This window comes from Anopheles marshallii, chromosome 2, assembly GCF_943734725.1.
Source record: "Anopheles marshallii chromosome 2, idAnoMarsDA_429_01, whole genome shotgun sequence".
Lineage (NCBI taxonomy): Eukaryota > Metazoa > Arthropoda > Insecta > Diptera > Culicidae > Anopheles > Anopheles marshallii.
The window spans coordinates 1,334,320-1,351,952 of NC_071326.1; the positions used below are offsets into that span (position 1 = coordinate 1,334,320).

The 17,633-nt window shown below is 43.2% G+C and overlaps 5 protein-coding genes across 6 annotated transcripts; 2 read left to right on the forward strand and 3 right to left on the reverse strand.

Moving 5' to 3' along the window:
• Window positions 1–429: 429 nt before the first annotated feature.
• On the reverse strand, window positions 430–8,682 carry LOC128719613 (14-3-3 protein epsilon). 2 transcript variants are annotated; one of them, XM_053813240.1, is made up of 5 exons: window positions 8,580–8,682; window positions 1,477–1,631; window positions 1,056–1,370; window positions 777–957; window positions 430–607 (listed from the first exon to the last, which is right to left on the reverse strand). In XM_053813240.1, exons 1-5 carry the CDS (start codon window positions 8,641–8,643, stop codon window positions 552–554), a joined length of 771 nt encoding a protein of 256 aa, XP_053669215.1. In that variant the 5' UTR covers window positions 8,644–8,682; the 3' UTR covers window positions 430–551. The 2 variants fall into 2 exon arrangements, with proteins under 2 accessions (XP_053669215.1, XP_053669216.1); XM_053813241.1 differs by having other exon boundaries at window positions 430–611; window positions 772–957.
• Window positions 8,683–9,059: 377 nt separating this feature from the next.
• Window positions 9,060–10,027, forward strand: LOC128709425 (GPN-loop GTPase 3). Its single transcript, XM_053804420.1, has 2 exons — window positions 9,060–9,104; window positions 9,179–10,027. Exons 1-2 carry the CDS (start codon window positions 9,060–9,062, stop codon window positions 10,025–10,027), a joined length of 894 nt encoding a protein of 297 aa, XP_053660395.1.
• A 174-nt stretch (window positions 10,028–10,201) lies between these two features.
• On the reverse strand, window positions 10,202–11,627 carry LOC128707350 (polymerase delta-interacting protein 2). Its single transcript, XM_053802302.1, has 3 exons — window positions 11,527–11,627; window positions 10,730–11,357; window positions 10,202–10,666 (listed from the first exon to the last, which is right to left on the reverse strand). Exons 1-3 carry the CDS (start codon window positions 11,625–11,627, stop codon window positions 10,202–10,204), a joined length of 1,194 nt encoding a protein of 397 aa, XP_053658277.1.
• A 477-nt stretch (window positions 11,628–12,104) lies between these two features.
• Window positions 12,105–13,273, forward strand: LOC128707447 (SWI/SNF-related matrix-associated actin-dependent regulator of chromatin subfamily B member 1). The gene is made up of 2 exons (XM_053802399.1): window positions 12,105–12,185; window positions 12,245–13,273. Exons 1-2 carry the CDS (start codon window positions 12,105–12,107, stop codon window positions 13,271–13,273), a joined length of 1,110 nt encoding a protein of 369 aa, XP_053658374.1.
• A 161-nt stretch (window positions 13,274–13,434) lies between these two features.
• On the reverse strand, window positions 13,435–17,280 carry LOC128708585 (uncharacterized). Its single transcript, XM_053803564.1, has 5 exons — window positions 17,203–17,280; window positions 14,143–17,125; window positions 13,946–14,059; window positions 13,747–13,857; window positions 13,435–13,688 (listed from the first exon to the last, which is right to left on the reverse strand). Exons 1-5 carry the CDS (start codon window positions 17,278–17,280, stop codon window positions 13,435–13,437), a joined length of 3,540 nt encoding a protein of 1,179 aa, XP_053659539.1.
• Window positions 17,281–17,633: the final 353 nt, after the last annotated feature.

The following is a 17,633-nucleotide window of genomic DNA, read 5'->3' on the forward strand; positions in this document are numbered from 1 at the left end:
TGATATCCTACAAGATTAGATTTTTCTTTGCGCTTCTGTTGTTATGCTTTTTACGATTTTGCATTGTTGTTTAAGAGATAATTCGCTTTTCACGCGTGTGTATGTGTGTATTATTTTATGAATAAATGATGTTTTATTTCACTCCTTATTTTTCAATGAATTCCTATTTTTTTGCTCCTACTCTCTCGCTCTCTCTTTCTTTCCATTTTGATGGTCCTCCTCTACGTAAGGTGCAATCGAAAGTACTGCCTTTAATTATTCCTTTCATTTTTAGTCCTGTGTTTTACGTTCTAGTCGCTCTCTGTCTTCTCTGGAAATGTTGGTTAATAATGCTACCGGGACTGGATATTTCACACTTCGATTGCTGCTGGGGGAGTGGAACGATCATTTGCAAGAAGATTTTTTTTCTTTTATTCCATCCCGTTTGCTCTCTATGTCTGTGTTTTGTGTATATTTCTTATGTTTATTTTCTTATTTCTTAATGCTTATCTCTTATCTTGCTTTTTTTAATTAATAAAATAAACTCACACATAAAACGAGACGCGCGCAAATTACGACACGTCTTGGTCTTCGACATCCTGGATTTGTTCCTTCTGTTCACCTTCTCCTGTGAAGCGATGAGAAGAGGAAAAAAGAAAACGAAACACACAAATTCGAATTATTATTAGCTTCTATCTAAAATCTGTGTGATTAAGAGAATATGCAACACATAAAATTGTCTAACGAGCGATTGAGGAGATAGAAACACAAGTCGCTTGAATGTGAATTCTTCTTACCGTCAGCCTGCATGTCGGATGTCCATAAGGTGAGGTTGTCTCGAAGCAACTGCATGATTAGCGTTGAATCTTTGTAGCTTTCTTCGCTCAGAGTATCCAGTTCGGCAATAGCATCGTCGAATGCAGCTTTCGCTAGACGGCAGGCACGATCCGGAGAGTTCAGGATTTCGTAGTAAAATACCTAAACAGAAAGTAAATACAACAACAAAGCAAAGGATTGATTTCCGTATTCCGCCTTTTGTGTTATCGCTCTTTCCCAAGACTTGCAAAGATACTCACTGAGAAGTTCAAAGCCAATCCCAACCGGATTGGGTGCGTTGGTGGAAGGTCAGTCATCGCGATATCACTGGCAGCCTTGTACGCAACGAGCGAGTTTTCGGCAGCATCTTTGCGATCGCCACCGGTCGCAAACTCTGCCAAATAGCGATGATAATCGCCCTTCATCTTGTAGTAAAACACCTTGCTTTCACCGGTCGTTGCACACGGGATCAAATGCTTATCGAGCACCTCAAGGATATCTGAGCAGATATCGCGCAGTTCCTTCTCAACCTGTGAGCGGTAGTTCTTGATCATTTCGAGCTTCTCCTCGACTGCCTGTGATAAACAAAGACATAAAGGCAGGAAACAAAAATCATTTAGTGAACAACTGTCTTTATCTGCGCAGACTTTTTTGTATCCGTTATAGCCGGGGTTCACACACCTTATTCTCTTCTTTTTGCTCTATCGAAGAGATTATCCGCCAGGAAGCACGGCGTGCACCGATGACGTTTTTGTAAGCCACCGACAGCAAATTTCTTTCCTCAACCGTTAGCTCCACGTCCATAGAAGCAACCTTCTTCATGGCTTCGACCATTTCTATAAACAGAAATCAAACAAAATAATTATTATCAGGTGCGGAATAACTTATCTATTAGTATAAATCTTTAGACATCTTTTGCACAAGCCAAGCGCTTGAGGGAATCGCTGAAATTTAACGTTTTTCCTATTTCATTTGCATTTTATTACGGTCTATGTTGCTCCATCATGCTCAATTTCGCTTTATTTAATTTATTTTTATTTCTCCCTTTGACAATTAGACATTCGACACATCAACCATATGTTGAGAGCCAGCTAGTTGGCAACAGCAATATTGAAACAATAGTAAACCATAGCCATTTATGGAACCCACCGGAAGTAACCTTTACCAGCCTTTAGTTTATCTAATGGACACATGAACATGTTTCTGGAATTGGTTGAATTAATTCATTTTACCGTATTAATTTTCGTTGACCAAGATAATTGCATCCATGTTGTAGTTTCTTCAATTAGAAATTGTAATGCAAAACTTTGGATGAATTATTTGTAAGTACTGCTGGTGTCTTAAGCCCAGTATGGGTTGGCCCTCAATTCATATGTGACATATTATAGCGAAATGTTAATACATTATGCTCATCATTATCCTAAACGCAGGCGCATAACTACACCTTTTTTCTCAGTTTTATCATGTGTTGCACAGAATGTGAAGGCAAGGAAAATTTGCACTAGATAGCAAACTCCTGTTTTAAAGACAGTGCCTACTTCAATGCTATAGTGAAATCCGTCTTTGGTCAATTTTCGCGTTGTCATTAACCACCAACCAACTTTGCGATGCGAATATTTGCGACGGCAGCAAGCAACAAGAGTACTTTGGTGCCGGTTCTCCAACAAACTTGCGAAGAAGATCTATGCCGTTTCGTCGTTTCGCAGCCGCCGGGGCTCGAGATTGCCGTTGTCCAAAACAGCCGCCAGGCGTTTCGCAGCGAACGTGCCGAACGAACAGTTACCTTTCTCATTCACATTCGCTCTAAGCTCATCGTTGCAGAACATGAGAGCATACTGTCATACATACACATACACGTGCGCACACATTCGCTAAAAGACACGTTTGCTTGTTAAAACAATGGCCCAGTGTGGTACATTCTAATCCGGATGAAAGGTAGAGAACATTGAAAATGTGGATGTACTACAGTGTATTTTGCTGATTAGCGTTTCATTTTTTACAAACTTTCAATGCATCCGGAAACCTTTACCACATTTGCTTTCCGCGCCAGCTACGCAATAGGCAGAGAACCTTTCACATATACACGTTTTTTGCCACACATTTTTAGCCGCCAGAAAAAGCCGCTAACGAGAAAAAACCCACACATACACGCGCGTCCGAACAAACGCCATGTATACGCACACCGGCGTTGCTGAACACCGCGAACAGTCTTTTGGCCAATGGAGCGGAACAGCGGAACTTTTCTCTCACTGCTCACTGCCTGCTGGATTTTGTCAGCCCAGAAACAGTGACCGCACATTCTTTTAACTTTGCGACGAATTTGTAAGGTTAAATTCACGATTTGATGGATTTTAGATAATTGTTTCGATTGGTTAATAACTTTTACTGCAAATTTTAAAAAGAGAAAACTCAATCCTCATCAAGGGGTGTCTCGCTTATTTAATTTTTATAGTAATGCGGAACTTAAAAAAAATCCCTTTCAGCATCAAACAATTTACAGAGTAATCAAAGTACAGCGATTTAAATCAACTCCAAAAATAACAAAGCAATCTACATGCGTTTCAAATCAAACAAAATGTTGCGAAATATATAAAAAAATGCTCATTCTTCTATCTGATTGACTGCCAATTTAAAAGATGTCATTGCGTACAACAAGGATTCAAATGGATGTAAGTGATAATATAACACCACTACTACCGCCAAACCACTAAACACAATACAAAAGCTGGCAATTACGCAACGCCGGAGTAGAGTGGAAGAAAAAAAATTCTTCACAAATTTGACGATGCATCTTCTACTGTAAATGAAGTATTCATAATGAGAACATTTTTCTTTTAATAGATTACAACTAGTTTTGCAAAATATTTTGGTTTAAGGAATGCCGGATAATTTTCCGCTACATGTGACTAGTATGTGGTTGAATAAAAAAGAAGAGCCTGGGCAAATGTAACGAATGAAGATTTTTTTTAAAGCCACATAATGAACGGACATTGGGAAAGTAACCTTCGCGTGCAACGTCGCCCCCATCACAACATTTTGCCTTGTTATCCGTGAGGAGTTCTGTTTATCTCATCTTTTGATAGAACCGGCAGAAAATCAAATCAATTCATTCATTTGGGATAAAAGATAAGTTCTAATCAATATGCGTTTTCTCGTGTAGTGCTGCACACGAATAGTCATATCACTGCTGATAATTAATTTATTTATTTTCTGATTGAAATTCGTAAGTCTCGAGCCATAATTGTATTTTACATAACGACCTACAGCACAGTGAACCACACCCTATCTTTAACGACAATAAACCCCCACTCGAAAATTCGTACAACATACTCCATGAATAATCGCCAATATTTACCGAGTAAAACATATTGGAATTTGTAAGTTTGCGTAACACGCAGCAAAACTCACAACGAAAATCCTACCAGTTTACTAAAATTATTAAGCTCAGCAAACGTACAACTGACAACGGTGGAATTAAATAAAATGTGCATGAGAAAAGGCATCAGCCTTCCACAATCAGAGCACGGCAGCGACAGTGGCCTTGTGTACATCAAATTAACATCAATTTGAACCTACTCTGTTGAGAATGTAATCAAACCTTCCTACTTCAATAAGCTGTTGGTGGCTCGTGTGCTTTTCTAACTCTATATGTTGTGAGGGTTTTTATTTTACGTTTAACACACCCAAACCCGCGTCCGTCAGTTTTGTCCAAATGCCTTCCTACAACATTTTTAAGGCATGCTTCTACTTCGTGTGAAGCCATTGGATACATTCACACAAACAACGAACAGGTCGGAAGCACACCAAACATGATGTACTAACATGAATTTCAAAAGGTTCCAAATGAAATCCGACAAAAAAAGGCAGATGAACTAGTCACGCAGAACGAACGAACAAATAGCACACATCCAACAATGCAGACGACAACCCTCCTCCTCCCTCATGGTGTGTATTCTAAGTAGAACACATTCTACGTGGTCAAATCAATCGTCAAATAAGCCGATTCAACTCTTTCTCTCTTATTGCAAAACACGACAAACCCAAAAAATGTATGCTTTAGTAACAGCAAATCTGTGCAGTTCTTCACAGTGTATTTTTGTATTCTTAGTATCGATTTTTGCCCACCCGAGACTAATTCATCATGGTTACCTACTTACAACCAGACCTCAAAAGGCCTCGTTTTATCAGGGCGCCTGTCCGTCTATTACCATGTGACCCTTATATATGCTATAGCTTTATCCACACATATTAACCCTTTTCATTTTTATCTGGTATTTGTGGCAGTTGAAACGGGAAAACATCACCATCATTCTCGTAATCGGTTTCTGGAGGACTCTTCGCGTTTTGTGGAGAAAATTGTTAGTACATCTATCACAAGCAATACTAACACTAGACATCTCGTTGTCACTAACCCTGCGCTCGCAATACCAATGCTATTAAATCACACGTTTAATAATAGAGACCCGAGATAAGAGTATAACAGTCGACGAGTTGCAAAATTGTTGCTTTACTTTCCGGGAAAAGCAATTCTTCCTTTTGCCGGTAATTATAACGCGCATACTGGTCTGGCTTACATAAATATATATGCGAACATATATGTATATATATATATTTATACCTATGCAATGTGTTTTGGGTGTAACGACCTTCCATATCATGGCTGCCATTCCATAGTTTACAAGACTTATTTTTATTTTTACTCGGGGTGTGGCAGACAAGAAAAGTGTGTACCGAAGAGAATCGATTTGCGAACCTTCGGCTCGTTTGACTGAACGCTAAGAGGTTCAAAAACATGGGGCTGTCCCAAGAACCATTCATATCATTCAAACTCCAATTGTCATAAACTGGTTTATTCTGGACAACAGAATGGTTATCTTGTTTTATATGCATACATAAATTCTTCATTGCGTGCAACCACTAGAACCACCGGACCAGCCATTTCCTTTTAATTATTTTCATTATTAGGCTGTAACGATACTATCGTAATTGAAGCATGACTTTTAAATAGTTGTTCTATAATGTGAACTCCAAAATGTAGAAAAACATAATCCAGATCAATCTTTGAAACTGGAACTGAAGCGCAATAACCTAATACTAGGGTTAAATCTCAGGTGGACCCCGGCCGTGCGATATACAAAGGACTGTCTAATAAGCTTTGGATAATTCAAGTCTTACAGGCCAGGACCAAGATGTTTTCTTAAAAAAGCACAACTTGTCATTTTTAACCTTTAGTTAAGGCTCAACAATCATCAAGAGCTGGAAAAGCTGCTACCTATTTCACATTTTTCAAACTGCCGCATAGTGCCAAAAATAGGGTTGCAATATATTTACCGATGGCTTTAGGTCAACTTTTCCAATTTTCCTTCAAAAGCTACGGAGAAAGTGGAAAAGACAATGTACATTTTTGATCTGGTGTACGGATGATCTGGAAACGGACCTGCGCAGTGAACCAAATGGCTCACCATCAACTCACATCCTCTTCACGTCATAGCCTATTTGAACTTCACTCTTGCTGCGACCATGCGTTTTGTTGCTGTAGTTTTGTGTTGTAGACCGGGAGTATTTTTTAAATAGTTTACGATATGTAATATGATCGTTATCGCGATAACCTATTTCATCACACCACTCCCTTCTCCTCCCACACACATTGATTTTTTTACCAATCTGCCGGACATCCGATTTCGGTAATCTTGGCGTTTTCTGTTTCCCCACTCCACACACCGACATACATTTGTGTGTAATTATATAATACTTAAATAAAAAACTTTGCCTCCAAAAACTGCAACAAAGCTAAGGAAAATCTTAAGTATACATTTCATAGAACGTTGAAAGAAGCACCCGCGCGCACCTGACACGCGCCTGCCATTTCGTCAGGGAAGTACGGGCGCACACACCTATCACAAGGCCAACTTGGCAAGTGTTCGCATGTGAGTGTAGGAGTCGATTTTTCGAGTACTCCAACTACAATTTGTACTCATTGGAGTAATGTAAAAGATTGTCTACTATTAACAATTGAGGTGCACTTTCAACGGGAAGTTCATATAATATAAAACACGTGTAGGATGATGCCAAGGAAACCATCAAATTCCGAATAAAATGCAAAAAAGAGAAAAAAAAAGTAGTAGCTACGACGACCACGCCAATCGTCGTGCCTCATTCCAATTGCGCGAATTGGGTTGGTAGTGGTGGTTATTCGACTCAATTCTACGATCGCACACACAAACACACTTTGCACACATTCGCCATTCTCAGTAGTCAACCGACGATGAACTAACACATCAATAAATGATTTCATTTCATTGTGTGCGACAGCGTTTACGCCTCGTGCGAATGTGTTGGTGTGCACAAGTCCATTCTTTGGATTTTCAGTCCTTCCTTACCGGAAAACGGATACCGGATGGGAGAAAAACACATTTTTAGCTAACTACAGTAAACTACCCAATCTTCGTAGTTTCGATCGTTCATCGCGATTGTTGCATCTATTTCAATCGACTGATCGCCCCAGATCAGCCTACTATGATTGTAAAAACTGCAACGTTTTTCTGCGCTAGGAAGCCGTACAGATAAAAAAAAGTTCGCTCCTGAATATGACGCATCGAAATTCGAATGAAAAATTATAAGAGTGCTTGCGCTCCCTCCTCCACCCGGCATCATATTCACACACCATCCTCCTTTCTGTGTGCTTTGGTGGCTCCCAATAGAAGCAGCTGCCCTTCATCGATTTTTCTCCTTTCCATCCCATCCATGGGTCCAACTCTACACCTTTTTTCGTTGTCGATTTTTTCTTCCTCTACCCCGCCGCTACTCTAATGCTAGCGGCGTCGCATACACCCTGACTCGCTTGCTCCGAGTGTTGCATACATGGACAATTCCAACTTCGGATCTCAAGCTATTTCTCCGTACGCGATCTGAGCGCTAACGTACCCTTCTCTTTCACACCAACGATCCCAAAAAGCACGTTGCTAACTGCTGCCCGTCGCTAAAACATTCCCGCGCATACTCTCTTCCGACGGGTGTAGGCTCTCTCATTCACCTTCACTGCGGCCCCTGTGTCTACCATCCTTTTTTATCTTCTCCAACAGACTAAACCTTCTTCCTGACGTTGTCTCCTCTTCTTGCTGCTCATATACTTCCACACACTCTACACCTAGCTTTCTACCTCTTGCCCACACATACACACACACACACACGCGCGCACGCACGTTTCATGAGCTCATCAGCGCGCGCGTACCGTAACCACACTCACACAACTAAAGTGAAAACTCCGCAAAGGAGTCTTCATTTTTCTCGCTCTCATAAATGTGACCCACACCAATTTTTCCTCGCTTTTGCACATTTGGCCAACTTTTTGTCATACTTTGTATCGAAAATTGAGACCACTTCCCAATTTGTGGCAGCTTTATCGCATACGCGAAACACGTAAATTGCATGCGGCGTGTCCAGAAAGTGGCTGGCGGCGGCGGCAGATTTGGCATCTCACACACATGCACACAGTCACGAGACAACTCATTGCCACTTTGTCTTCGCTTAACAACGGTTGTTTCTTGAAAAGGCAAAAATGTACTATTTCCGCTATCTCAGCAGGCTGAGCCAGTACGATATTTTTCACGTATGAATGCCTAGTCATCTTTTGCCCGTTGATTCAAGCTTACAATACAGTTTCAAAAAGCGCTCGAAAACTCAAGACTCCTCCCAGGTATGCGGCAAATTGGAGGGCCTCAGAGAGATATAGCGTGTGCAAAAGTAGTCTCTCGGGAAGAAAATTAGCTTTTTTTCGCACTTACCGTCGTACCGCTCGGCTTGTTCAGCCAGCTTCGCCTTATAGATATTATTTTCGCGTTCCGACATTGCTGCAATACTAGAGTACCTCGTAGGGGTTTGAAGAAGTTCAGTTAGATCTTCCTTGACGGTTTTTCTAGATCGCGCACGAGAATGACGACTACCACGAACGAACTCTCTAAATGGACTAACAAAATGGCTGCCAACTGGGACCGACTCACGCACAACCACAACCACAGCCTTCTTCCTCCGTGCTGTCAAACTTCGGGAAAAATTATCAAATTTCGACCGTGTTCGGCAACGTTCGTGTTGGTATAAAAATCCTAATGACAGTTCACGCCTGCTCAGGGTTTAGAGGGTCTCACAGCTTGCCCAAGGTGTATGGGGACATTTTCCGCCGGGAAATTTGTTGCGACTCCACATGCCGTTTATTTACTTGTTTTGCATGCGTTCAAACAATCGATTGGTGAAATAAAAGGGACGCAATGCGATACGGACAGCTCGTAATGGGGCCTGCCGGCAGTGGTAAGGTTAGTGATACGCTCGTTGCATTTTATTTGGTAAATTTTTTCCTGTAGTTGATTGAAGACCAAATCCTTTGCAGTCTACATATTGCGCGACCATGCAACGACACGGCTTTGACGATAAGCGGATGATAAAGGTGGTCAACTTGGACCCAGCCGCGGAACATTTCGACTACCAGCCTTTCCTGGACATACGAGACCTGATCCAGTTGGATGATGCTATGGAGGACGAAGAGCTCCGATATGGACCGAACGGGGGTTTGATCTTCTGCATCGAGTACCTCATCGAGCATTCCGATTGGCTCCGAGATCAGCTGTGTGGCGTTGGCTCCGAAGATGAGGATGATGATACCGGCATCGAGGAACCAGACGACGATTATATACTGTTTGATTTACCTGGCCAGATCGAACTGTACACGCATCTTAAAGCAGGCCATACGTTGGCACGATTGCTAGAATCGTGGAACTTTCGTCTTTGTTCGGTGTTCCTCGTAGACTCGCAGTTCATGATTGATGGTGCAAAGTTTTTGTCGGGGACGATGGCCGCTCTAAGCGTGATGGCTAACATGGAACTTCCGCACGTGAACGTACTGAGTAAGATGGATCTACTTAGCAAAGGACACCGTGGACAGATGGATAAATATCTTGACCCTGATGCGCACGCACTGCTCGGCGAGGTTACGAACGAATCGGCATGGGGTCGTAAATACCGCAAGTTGTCGGAAACGATCGGTATGCTGATTGAGGACTTTAGTCTGGTTCGCTTTACGCCGCTTAACATCAATGACGAGGAAAATGTGGCCGATTTGTTGTTAATGATTGATAATGTAATACAGTACGGCGAAGATGCGGACGTAAAAGTGCGCGACTTCGATCCCCCAGAACCAGACGAGGTGGAGGATGACAGTCGATACTACCAGGACGGCTGACAGGTTATTTAGTGCGTTTTGTCCTAAGATACGTTTATATTTTCCTTGCAGTTTAATAAATTTAACGATATATAGGATTATTTACATGAGTTCTGACTGAGCGTGCGTCTTCCGATTATGGCTCCAAAACTGTTTGATATTGCCAAAAATCAAACCCCTATTTCCTGCTGATGATCAAACATTGTCATCTCCATCGTTTTTGTTATTTTTAGTATTTGGTTTCGTAGATGCCGTAGTGGATGACGATACAGTTTCATCACCCCCGCTCGGGCCTGTACCGGAAGACGGTTGTTTCGAGGATACACCTAGGGTTGAACTCGTTTCGTCGATACTGCCATTGCTACTGTTGTCATCTGGTTTACTTTCGAGCGAGAACGGTGGAATACGGCAATCGAACATGTGACCATCCTCGCGCTCCATACGGAACGTACCCCACATATGACCGCTGGGTGCCTGCAAGCTAACGTGCGAGCTATACTGGAACGCGGGAAGACGCGGACTTAGGATGGGTTCCTGACCGACTACACCTCGTCCGCGAACCGTTTCTAGTGTACCGGAAAGGGAAAATATTCTCCAGTGTCTTTCCCTCAGCTGTACGCTTAGCTCGCCTAGGTTTTCTAATCGAATACAGTAGCGCCACTAAAAGTATAGAAACGATCAGATTTAACCAAAGCTTATCTTTGTACATGTGCTCATCCTTACCCAGTAAACGGAAGCCGCCGGAGTTTCCCTGCAGCCCATGTAGAACGGTATGACTGTTACGCGAATCCCTTCTGTCGTTTCTTTATGCACATCGGACAGTTCCAGCCACGGATGATTCTTCTTCTGCCAGGCTCGTAGTGTTTCCTGCGCTACAAACGGTGGGTCTTTGTCTGGCTGGTTGGCTAAGAACTTGTCAAACAATTCGTGATGCAAAGGATGCTGTTCCCCAGAGCTGTAAGGCAGTATGTCTTCGTGCGCCACATAATCCAGACCAGGAATTGCGTACAAACTTCGGCTTGATTCTTGATTACCCAAGAATGTTACCGCTTCCGTTTGCGCGCGTATATAAGGACAATCTCGCTGATCGATCAACACCTGGTAGAACGTGTGCGTTTTCTTCTGAACTTCTTTGCTCGCGTTGCCGGCAGCACCGCCTTCGGTCGACTCCGAAGCGACACTGTCCAGCTGGTTTCCTTTGGACTGATTCGGAAGATCGCGGTCATACACTCGGGCAAGCCATGGGAATAGTATCACACCGCGATATCCGAATACTCGGTGTAGGAATAGTTGACCCGTTTCATATTTGCCTTGCGCCTTTGGTAGCTCTAGTCTGCCTACCTCCGCCAATCTGCAACGTAAATAATTATATAACTTACACAAACTGCACATAAAACGAATTACGGATTTGCTGAATCTGATGCTTGTTGCATGTAGGGACAACCGTATGCTTGCAACAAGGGATCTAGCTTAGTACTTAAGCACCTGGCTTGGCTTCCCAAACAATTGCACCATCTTACCGTGTGTTGTGATAAATAGATACTGAAAACAAGCGAACTACCAAATTGAACCCTGGGCGGAAATGGCAAAGCGAGGACGCCTTATACATTAGTGGACTCATCGTCGATAGATAGCAGAACTACTGGTTGGTCTGGTAGGTACACTATTGTCGAGAAACCGTTTTTTCGAAAGCGCCGACGTAGTACAATTAGTGAAATTTAATAATAACTTTATTACTATCGCTATTGCACACACGGGTTTTTTGCAACACAACACAATCAATGAACCCGAACGTCAAACGTGCAGTTGACGTTTCTACCAATTTCCGTTTTCAATACGTGATGGAGGAGCTCAGATCTGCAAATGAACGTGTTTGACTGTCGCTTCTGAGCTTTTTTAGTTGCTCGTTTGTATTTTTCGACGCACAAAAGACGCAGAATAGTTAACAAATTAAATAATGCAGTAGAGAAGCGACACGTCTGACATAATTTTGTGTATTTGTAGCATTTGTGTAGAACGCCCGTAGAGCGGCTTGTTGTTTTGCGGAAAGTGACCAGAGAAACGCATTAAATTGCTCAAACAAAACATAATTTCTATCATGGCATTAAAGACCTACGGCGATAAACCGATAAGCTTTCAGGTGGAAGAAAATGGCGAATATTACTGCGTCGGATCGGAGGTATGTGCCCCATTTAGGACCAACACAAAGCTCGGCTACTAATGTGGTGATGTTTTCAGGTTGGAAATTACTTGCGCCTCTTTAGGGGCAGTTTGTACAAGAAGTATCCGGGCATGTCCCGGCGCTTACTGACCAACGAAGAGCGTAAACGTTTGTTGGATTCTGGCATCAGCAACCACCTGCTATCCAGTTCCGTTTCACTGCTAAAAGCGACCGAAGTACAGGATGTACTCGATGGAAATGATGAAAAGTATAAGGCCGTGTCTGTGCACACCTCGGAGCCTCCAGCACCGAGAGAAAGCAAATCAAGCAAGAAGCAACCGCCGTGGGTTCCAACAATGCCTAATTCGAGCCATCTGGACGCAGTCCCGCAGGCGACACCTATTAATCGGAACCGTGTATACAACAAAAAGGTGCGCACGTTTCCGATGTGCTTCGATGACACTGATCCGACGCTGAACGTGGAGAATGCATCTCAGAGCGAAATTTTGGTTCCAATTCGTCTGGATATGGAAATCGAAGGACAAAAACTGCGGGATACGTTTACGTGGAACCGAAACGAATCCATGATCACACCGGAACAATTTGCAGAAGTGCTGTGCGATGATCTGGACCTCAACCCAACGCCGTTTGTTCCAGCGATTGCGGCCGCCATAAGGCAGCAGATTGAGGCGTACCCGAACGAGCCGGTCGTTCTGGAGGAAGGTTCCGATCAGCGTGTTTTGGTGAAGTTGAACATTCATGTCGGAAATACGTCACTGGTCGATCAGGTCGAATGGGATATGGCTGAGAAAGAGAACAACCCGGAGGAGTTTGCAATTAAACTGTGCGCAGAGCTAGGATTGGGGGGCGAGTTTGTTACGGCCATCTCGTACTCTATTCGTGGCCAACTGTCGTGGCATCAGCGCACCTATGCGTACAGTGAAACTCCACTAGCCACGGTGGAAGTTCCTTTCCGAACACCGAGCGAGGCCGATCAGTGGGCACCATTCCTCGAGACGCTTACAGATGCCGAAATGGAAAAGAAGATACGTGACCAGGATCGAAATACACGACGGATGCGACGTTTGGCTAATACCTTTACCTAAGCTGCCGGGATTTGTTTCAGTCATGCATCTCTCATCATCATGCATCCTGGCTAATTCTTTCCATGATTCTATACGTTTGTGCGTGTTTGTCATAAGAAATAACTAACGATTAATAAACGGATCATATCGATTCGAAAGTATTACACTGCACCTCTTCATCGTTAATTATTTGGTGCACGTTCAAATTCCTCTTCATCGTCGCTGTCTTCGCAATACGAGGCATTATGCCGTGCGCGCAACATTCGAATAATGTCAACAGCGGTAAGTGGTTCGGCGATGAGCTCCACGTTGCTATCAAAGTTTATATCGGAAACAGGTTCTGTCACAGCATTACAATCCTCTTCAGCAGCAGGTGGGACATCATCAGATTCGTTTCGGTCCTTCGGCACGATGTTAGTTTTAAACTTTTCTTTCTCTGAAACTAAAATGGTGACGGTAGGTTACAATTATTCCTCCATCATACAATAACTTACTTTTATTGTTATGGACGGATTCCAACGGTGCAACCAATGTGATCTCTCCAGATGGTTCCAAACGACGGATCGGCGACATAACGATTGATTCTCTTTCGCTTTCAGCATCACCTAAATGTAACATAAGTTCAATTTAGCATAAGCCTTGTGCCAGATTTTTTATGTGTATAATATTTTATATTGGCAAGAAAGTACTCACCAATAAAATTATGCGCCATGGAATTTCTCTCGCATGCAACCCGGTTATATGGGACTACAAGCATGTTCTGTTTCGTTACAGCAAAACATTCCAGGTCTTGGTCCTGATCTTGATCTTCGACATCTAAAAATAAAATAACCCCGTAACAACGTACAATTGTGAAGCTTCAATTGCAAAAGGGTACTATTTTTACATACGTGTGGTAGACATTATAGCATTTGGATTGTTTGTGGGATGACGATCAACATCGATCATTATAATATCTTCGCTTGCAATTACAGGATTGTTACTAATCCCATCTACTTTCGAACATGCACTTTCTCCTGGAAGACCCGAATGTGCATTACTCATCATATGTGGCTGCGGAAGTTCCAACGGAACGGTGACTCCTTTCAATTGCGTATCTCTGTCTTGAACAATGCAGATTTTTCTTGATTCGTAAAACTTTTTAAAATGATACCGTTCGTCGATTGAACTAATTTTAACGTTTGTCTGTTCGTCGTAAATAATATTATTGTGTGAGGTCGCTTCGAGAGGGGTACTGTGAGTAACAACGGTACTAGCGTTCAATCGTTGTTGCATTAATGATATTTCTTGTGGTATTTCGATAATAGTAAACGTTGGTACATGTTGTAGCATTTGATTTTCAACACCTTGAATCGTGGCACTAGACGTCGTGGAAACCATCCCAGGGCTACATTGTTCAAGTTGCGCTTCATTTGTTAACAATTTTCCACTATTGTTCGTTTCCGATCTAGGATTTGATTTTACACTTTCGCTGCTAGTTGTGGAGTTTTCAATCGTATCGTGCGATGTAGCAAGTGATTCATTTGAGTACTGATTACCGCATTTAAACCCAGTTTGCTGGCCGGGAACATTTCCCGGAACAGTTGGAAGATCCTTCGGATCGATGATTGTTATGTTCGTCACAATGTTTAAATTGTTTTCATTTAATGCGGTTGTCGAATGTGGTGCGCATGTATTCATATGGTACGGTTGCGAAACACTACTCGATACATTCATTAGCTTATCCACCTTCACCGGTACAATAATTGTTGGATTGTCTTGCCTTTTAGGGGACATACCAACGCTAAGATTTTGGCGTGAGGATTCTTCACCCTCAAGCGAAACATCATCAATGTTGAGCATCATTAGCAGCATGGTCCAGTGAAATATCTTACGGAAGCGATCTACAAACGCCCCTATTGCCTGATCGTACATTCGTTGGTTGAACGCTGCGAGCTTTTTGGGCTTTGGTTCCAGTAAGGTTTGTCTAGTCTGTACGCTGCAAGCGTTCAGGCAAAGACCGCGCAAACCTAAAACCGTATTATAGTTAGGAGGAAAACGACAAAACAGCATAGCTTCACCTGAAGGGGTCATCTTGGGTTGCATAATAGACACGATATTGGCCCAATCCAAAGGACGTCGAAGTACGGTCTGCATCATCTGAAATAATTCACCGTTCGGATGAAGCATGGAGCCTGGAAATCGTTCCGGTTCGTGTGACGGCTCTTCAAATCCTTCCAAAAGATAGAGCACAATTTTCGTCCCCGTATAAACGTGATTGTGTTTCGCGTTTACGGCCAACTTGTAGCCGAACTTGTACCGGAAGCAAAATTTCATCTGTTCGTACAAACTCCATTCGGCCACGGTGGGTCTACCGACCTCTAGCGGATTGAATGGGGCTCCAGCATTACGAGCAACGGGTGGTGCACTCTTAATTTCCACGATGGTTTTTATCCAATTTTTATCCGTCACGCTAGAGGAAAGTTTTTTCTTTTCTCTTCTCGGTACATTCTCCAGCGTGGCGTTCGGATTTCGCTCGAGAAACTTTTCGATTGTGTAGTACCGCGTGCGGCAACTTAGCCGCGAATGGTTGCCGAGGTACTTTGAACATTCGGCCCAGGAAAGTTTTGCCGGTCCTTCCTCGGTAAGATTTTCAGCGATGTAGCTCATTAGGCGCTTGTCCTCCTCAAGGCTCCAACCGACGTGCGTATTGACGAAGCGCAGTGTATTCATGTATCGGGCCCGAACCTGTTTCGTCGTCCTACCCGGTAGTAAATCTTCGGGGAAAAATTTAAAATCATCTCCAAACTGCTGCACGTACGCGGTAATGACACAATCTTCCTCGGCCGTAAACTTGGCCCCCCTAAGCGGACGCACCAGGGTGTACTTGTACCGGTGGTAAACCTGTACCTTGTTGCGGTACGGCATCCGTTCTACGATTTTGTTCCAAATGATATTGTTTCCAATACGATTTTCATTCACCAAGCGCAACAATAGGTCATCTTCTTCCTGCGTCCAGGGCATCTTTTTGATTTGCGACAGTTCAGAAAAGTTGGTCTGATAATGCACAAAGCACTGGTACTCGGAACGATTTTCCACGCTCAGGGCTATAAGAACCCAGTTGCTGCGCTTATTAGATTCAACGGCCGCGACCAGTCTCGATTCTTCATCCGGCGTCCACATGCTTCTTTTCAAGCCCGGGATGAGGTAGTTGTTCCACATACCCTCACAGGCGGCCGCAGAATGCCGTCCATTCATGATGGCGTTCGATATTTTTAACCAGTCCACGGTAAACTTTAGGCGCCCATATTTACCATCGTATGCTTGCGCTTTGTGCCAGATCTCTTCCAAAGGAAGCGTTTTCAATTCAATTCGATCCTTTATTATGCTCCGCGCATTGCCCGAATTGATGCAAATTTTATCCCTCAGCTGGGTTTCCCTTCGAACAAACTCGTACGCCTGGTTTGCTACGCTATCCTTTAGCACATGTTTGTCATTGCTCGTCCAGAGCGTATCAATCGATTCGAACATATCCAGAGGAAAAAACTCTTTCTTCACGTTCTTCCGGTACAGATAGTCCTCGTTGTGTGGACCGGGGTAAAGCTCGTAATCTTTAAAGAACGGTTGTCCACAAATGTAGCCCGGATGCCGTGGTCGTGCAGGGCGCGTTTTGGGCGTTAAATTTAACCGTATATCATCTAGATTTTTTTCGACCTCAAGCATACGATTTTGGCATTGCGAAAGCATCCCTTCCAGTTTGTGCCGTAGAACCAGTAGCTTCGCTTTGTAATGGTGGTTAAGACCGACCGCATTTTTTGTCGTAACGTCTACATGTCCGCGGATAATATCTTCCACCTCCAGGGTATGATTGAACTGTGCTGAAGGTTCCCCTTCCTATGGAATAACGGAAGGCAAAAGGCAAAAGTTCTGAGATATTGATTATGCTTCACCTGATAATGATGCTTTCTTACCTCATGCGTAATGTAATCACTTTCTGCTTCCGATTCCGTATAGTACGAAGATTCACAGTCAGAGCTCACGCTAGACATAGCTTTAGAGGATAGTTCACAGTCTCCAGGTTTATGTTTGACGGCACTGGAATGAGATTAAAAACTTTTCTGTTGAAGCGAATCGTGGTCATCAGCTTGTCGCTGGTAGTAGATCTCAATCGACGACTGCAGGCTGTTTGGATTTTTGCTCTTTGTTGTTATTCAGCGGCAACTGTCAATTTCTCATTGCCCAATAGAATAAACCAACATGCTCTCTCTCTCCGACAAGAGTGAATGTTAGTTTGCCGGAGCGAGAATGCACGAGTTTGGCTAATTGGATGTAAACAAATCATCCAAAGTCAACATGGAAGTTTGACAATTCCCAGGAAAACGTACCGCACGCGAACTGTACG

Coding starts and splice junctions, on each gene's coding strand:
- LOC128719613 (XM_053813241.1), bottom strand. CDS start 8,643: ATGTCGGAACGCGAAAATAATATCTATAAGGCGAAGCTGGCTGAACAA. Junction 1,371..1,476: donor AGCAAAAAGAAGAGAATAAG/GTGTGTGAACCC, acceptor TGTTTATCACAG/GCAGTCGAGGAGAAGCTCGA. Junction 958..1,055: donor GATTGGCTTTGAACTTCTCA/GTGAGTATCTTT, acceptor CTTTCTGTTTAG/GTATTTTACTACGAAATCCT.
- LOC128709425 (XM_053804420.1), top strand. CDS start 9,060: ATGCGATACGGACAGCTCGTAATGGGGCCTGCCGGCAGTGGTAAG. Junction 9,105..9,178: donor GGCCTGCCGGCAGTGGTAAG/GTTAGTGATACG, acceptor AATCCTTTGCAG/TCTACATATTGCGCGACCAT.
- LOC128707447 (XM_053802399.1), top strand. CDS start 12,105: ATGGCATTAAAGACCTACGGCGATAAACCGATAAGCTTTCAGGTGGAA. Junction 12,186..12,244: donor ATTACTGCGTCGGATCGGAG/GTATGTGCCCCA, acceptor TGATGTTTTCAG/GTTGGAAATTACTTGCGCCT.
- LOC128708585 (XM_053803564.1), bottom strand. CDS start 17,280: ATGTCTAGCGTGAGCTCTGACTGTGAATCTTCGTACTATACGGAATCG. Junction 14,060..14,142: donor TGCTATAATGTCTACCACAC/GTATGTAAAAAT, acceptor TAGATGTCGAAG/ATCAAGATCAGGACCAAGAC. Junction 13,689..13,746: donor ATCCGTCCATAACAATAAAA/GTAAGTTATTGT, acceptor TTTTAGTTTCAG/AGAAAGAAAAGTTTAAAACT.
- LOC128707350 (XM_053802302.1), bottom strand. CDS start 11,627: ATGAGTCCACTAATGTATAAGGCGTCCTCGCTTTGCCATTTCCGCCCA. Junction 11,358..11,526: donor TCTATTTATCACAACACACG/GTAAGATGGTGC, acceptor TTTACGTTGCAG/ATTGGCGGAGGTAGGCAGAC. Junction 10,667..10,729: donor CGGCGGCTTCCGTTTACTGG/GTAAGGATGAGC, acceptor CTATACTTTTAG/TGGCGCTACTGTATTCGATT.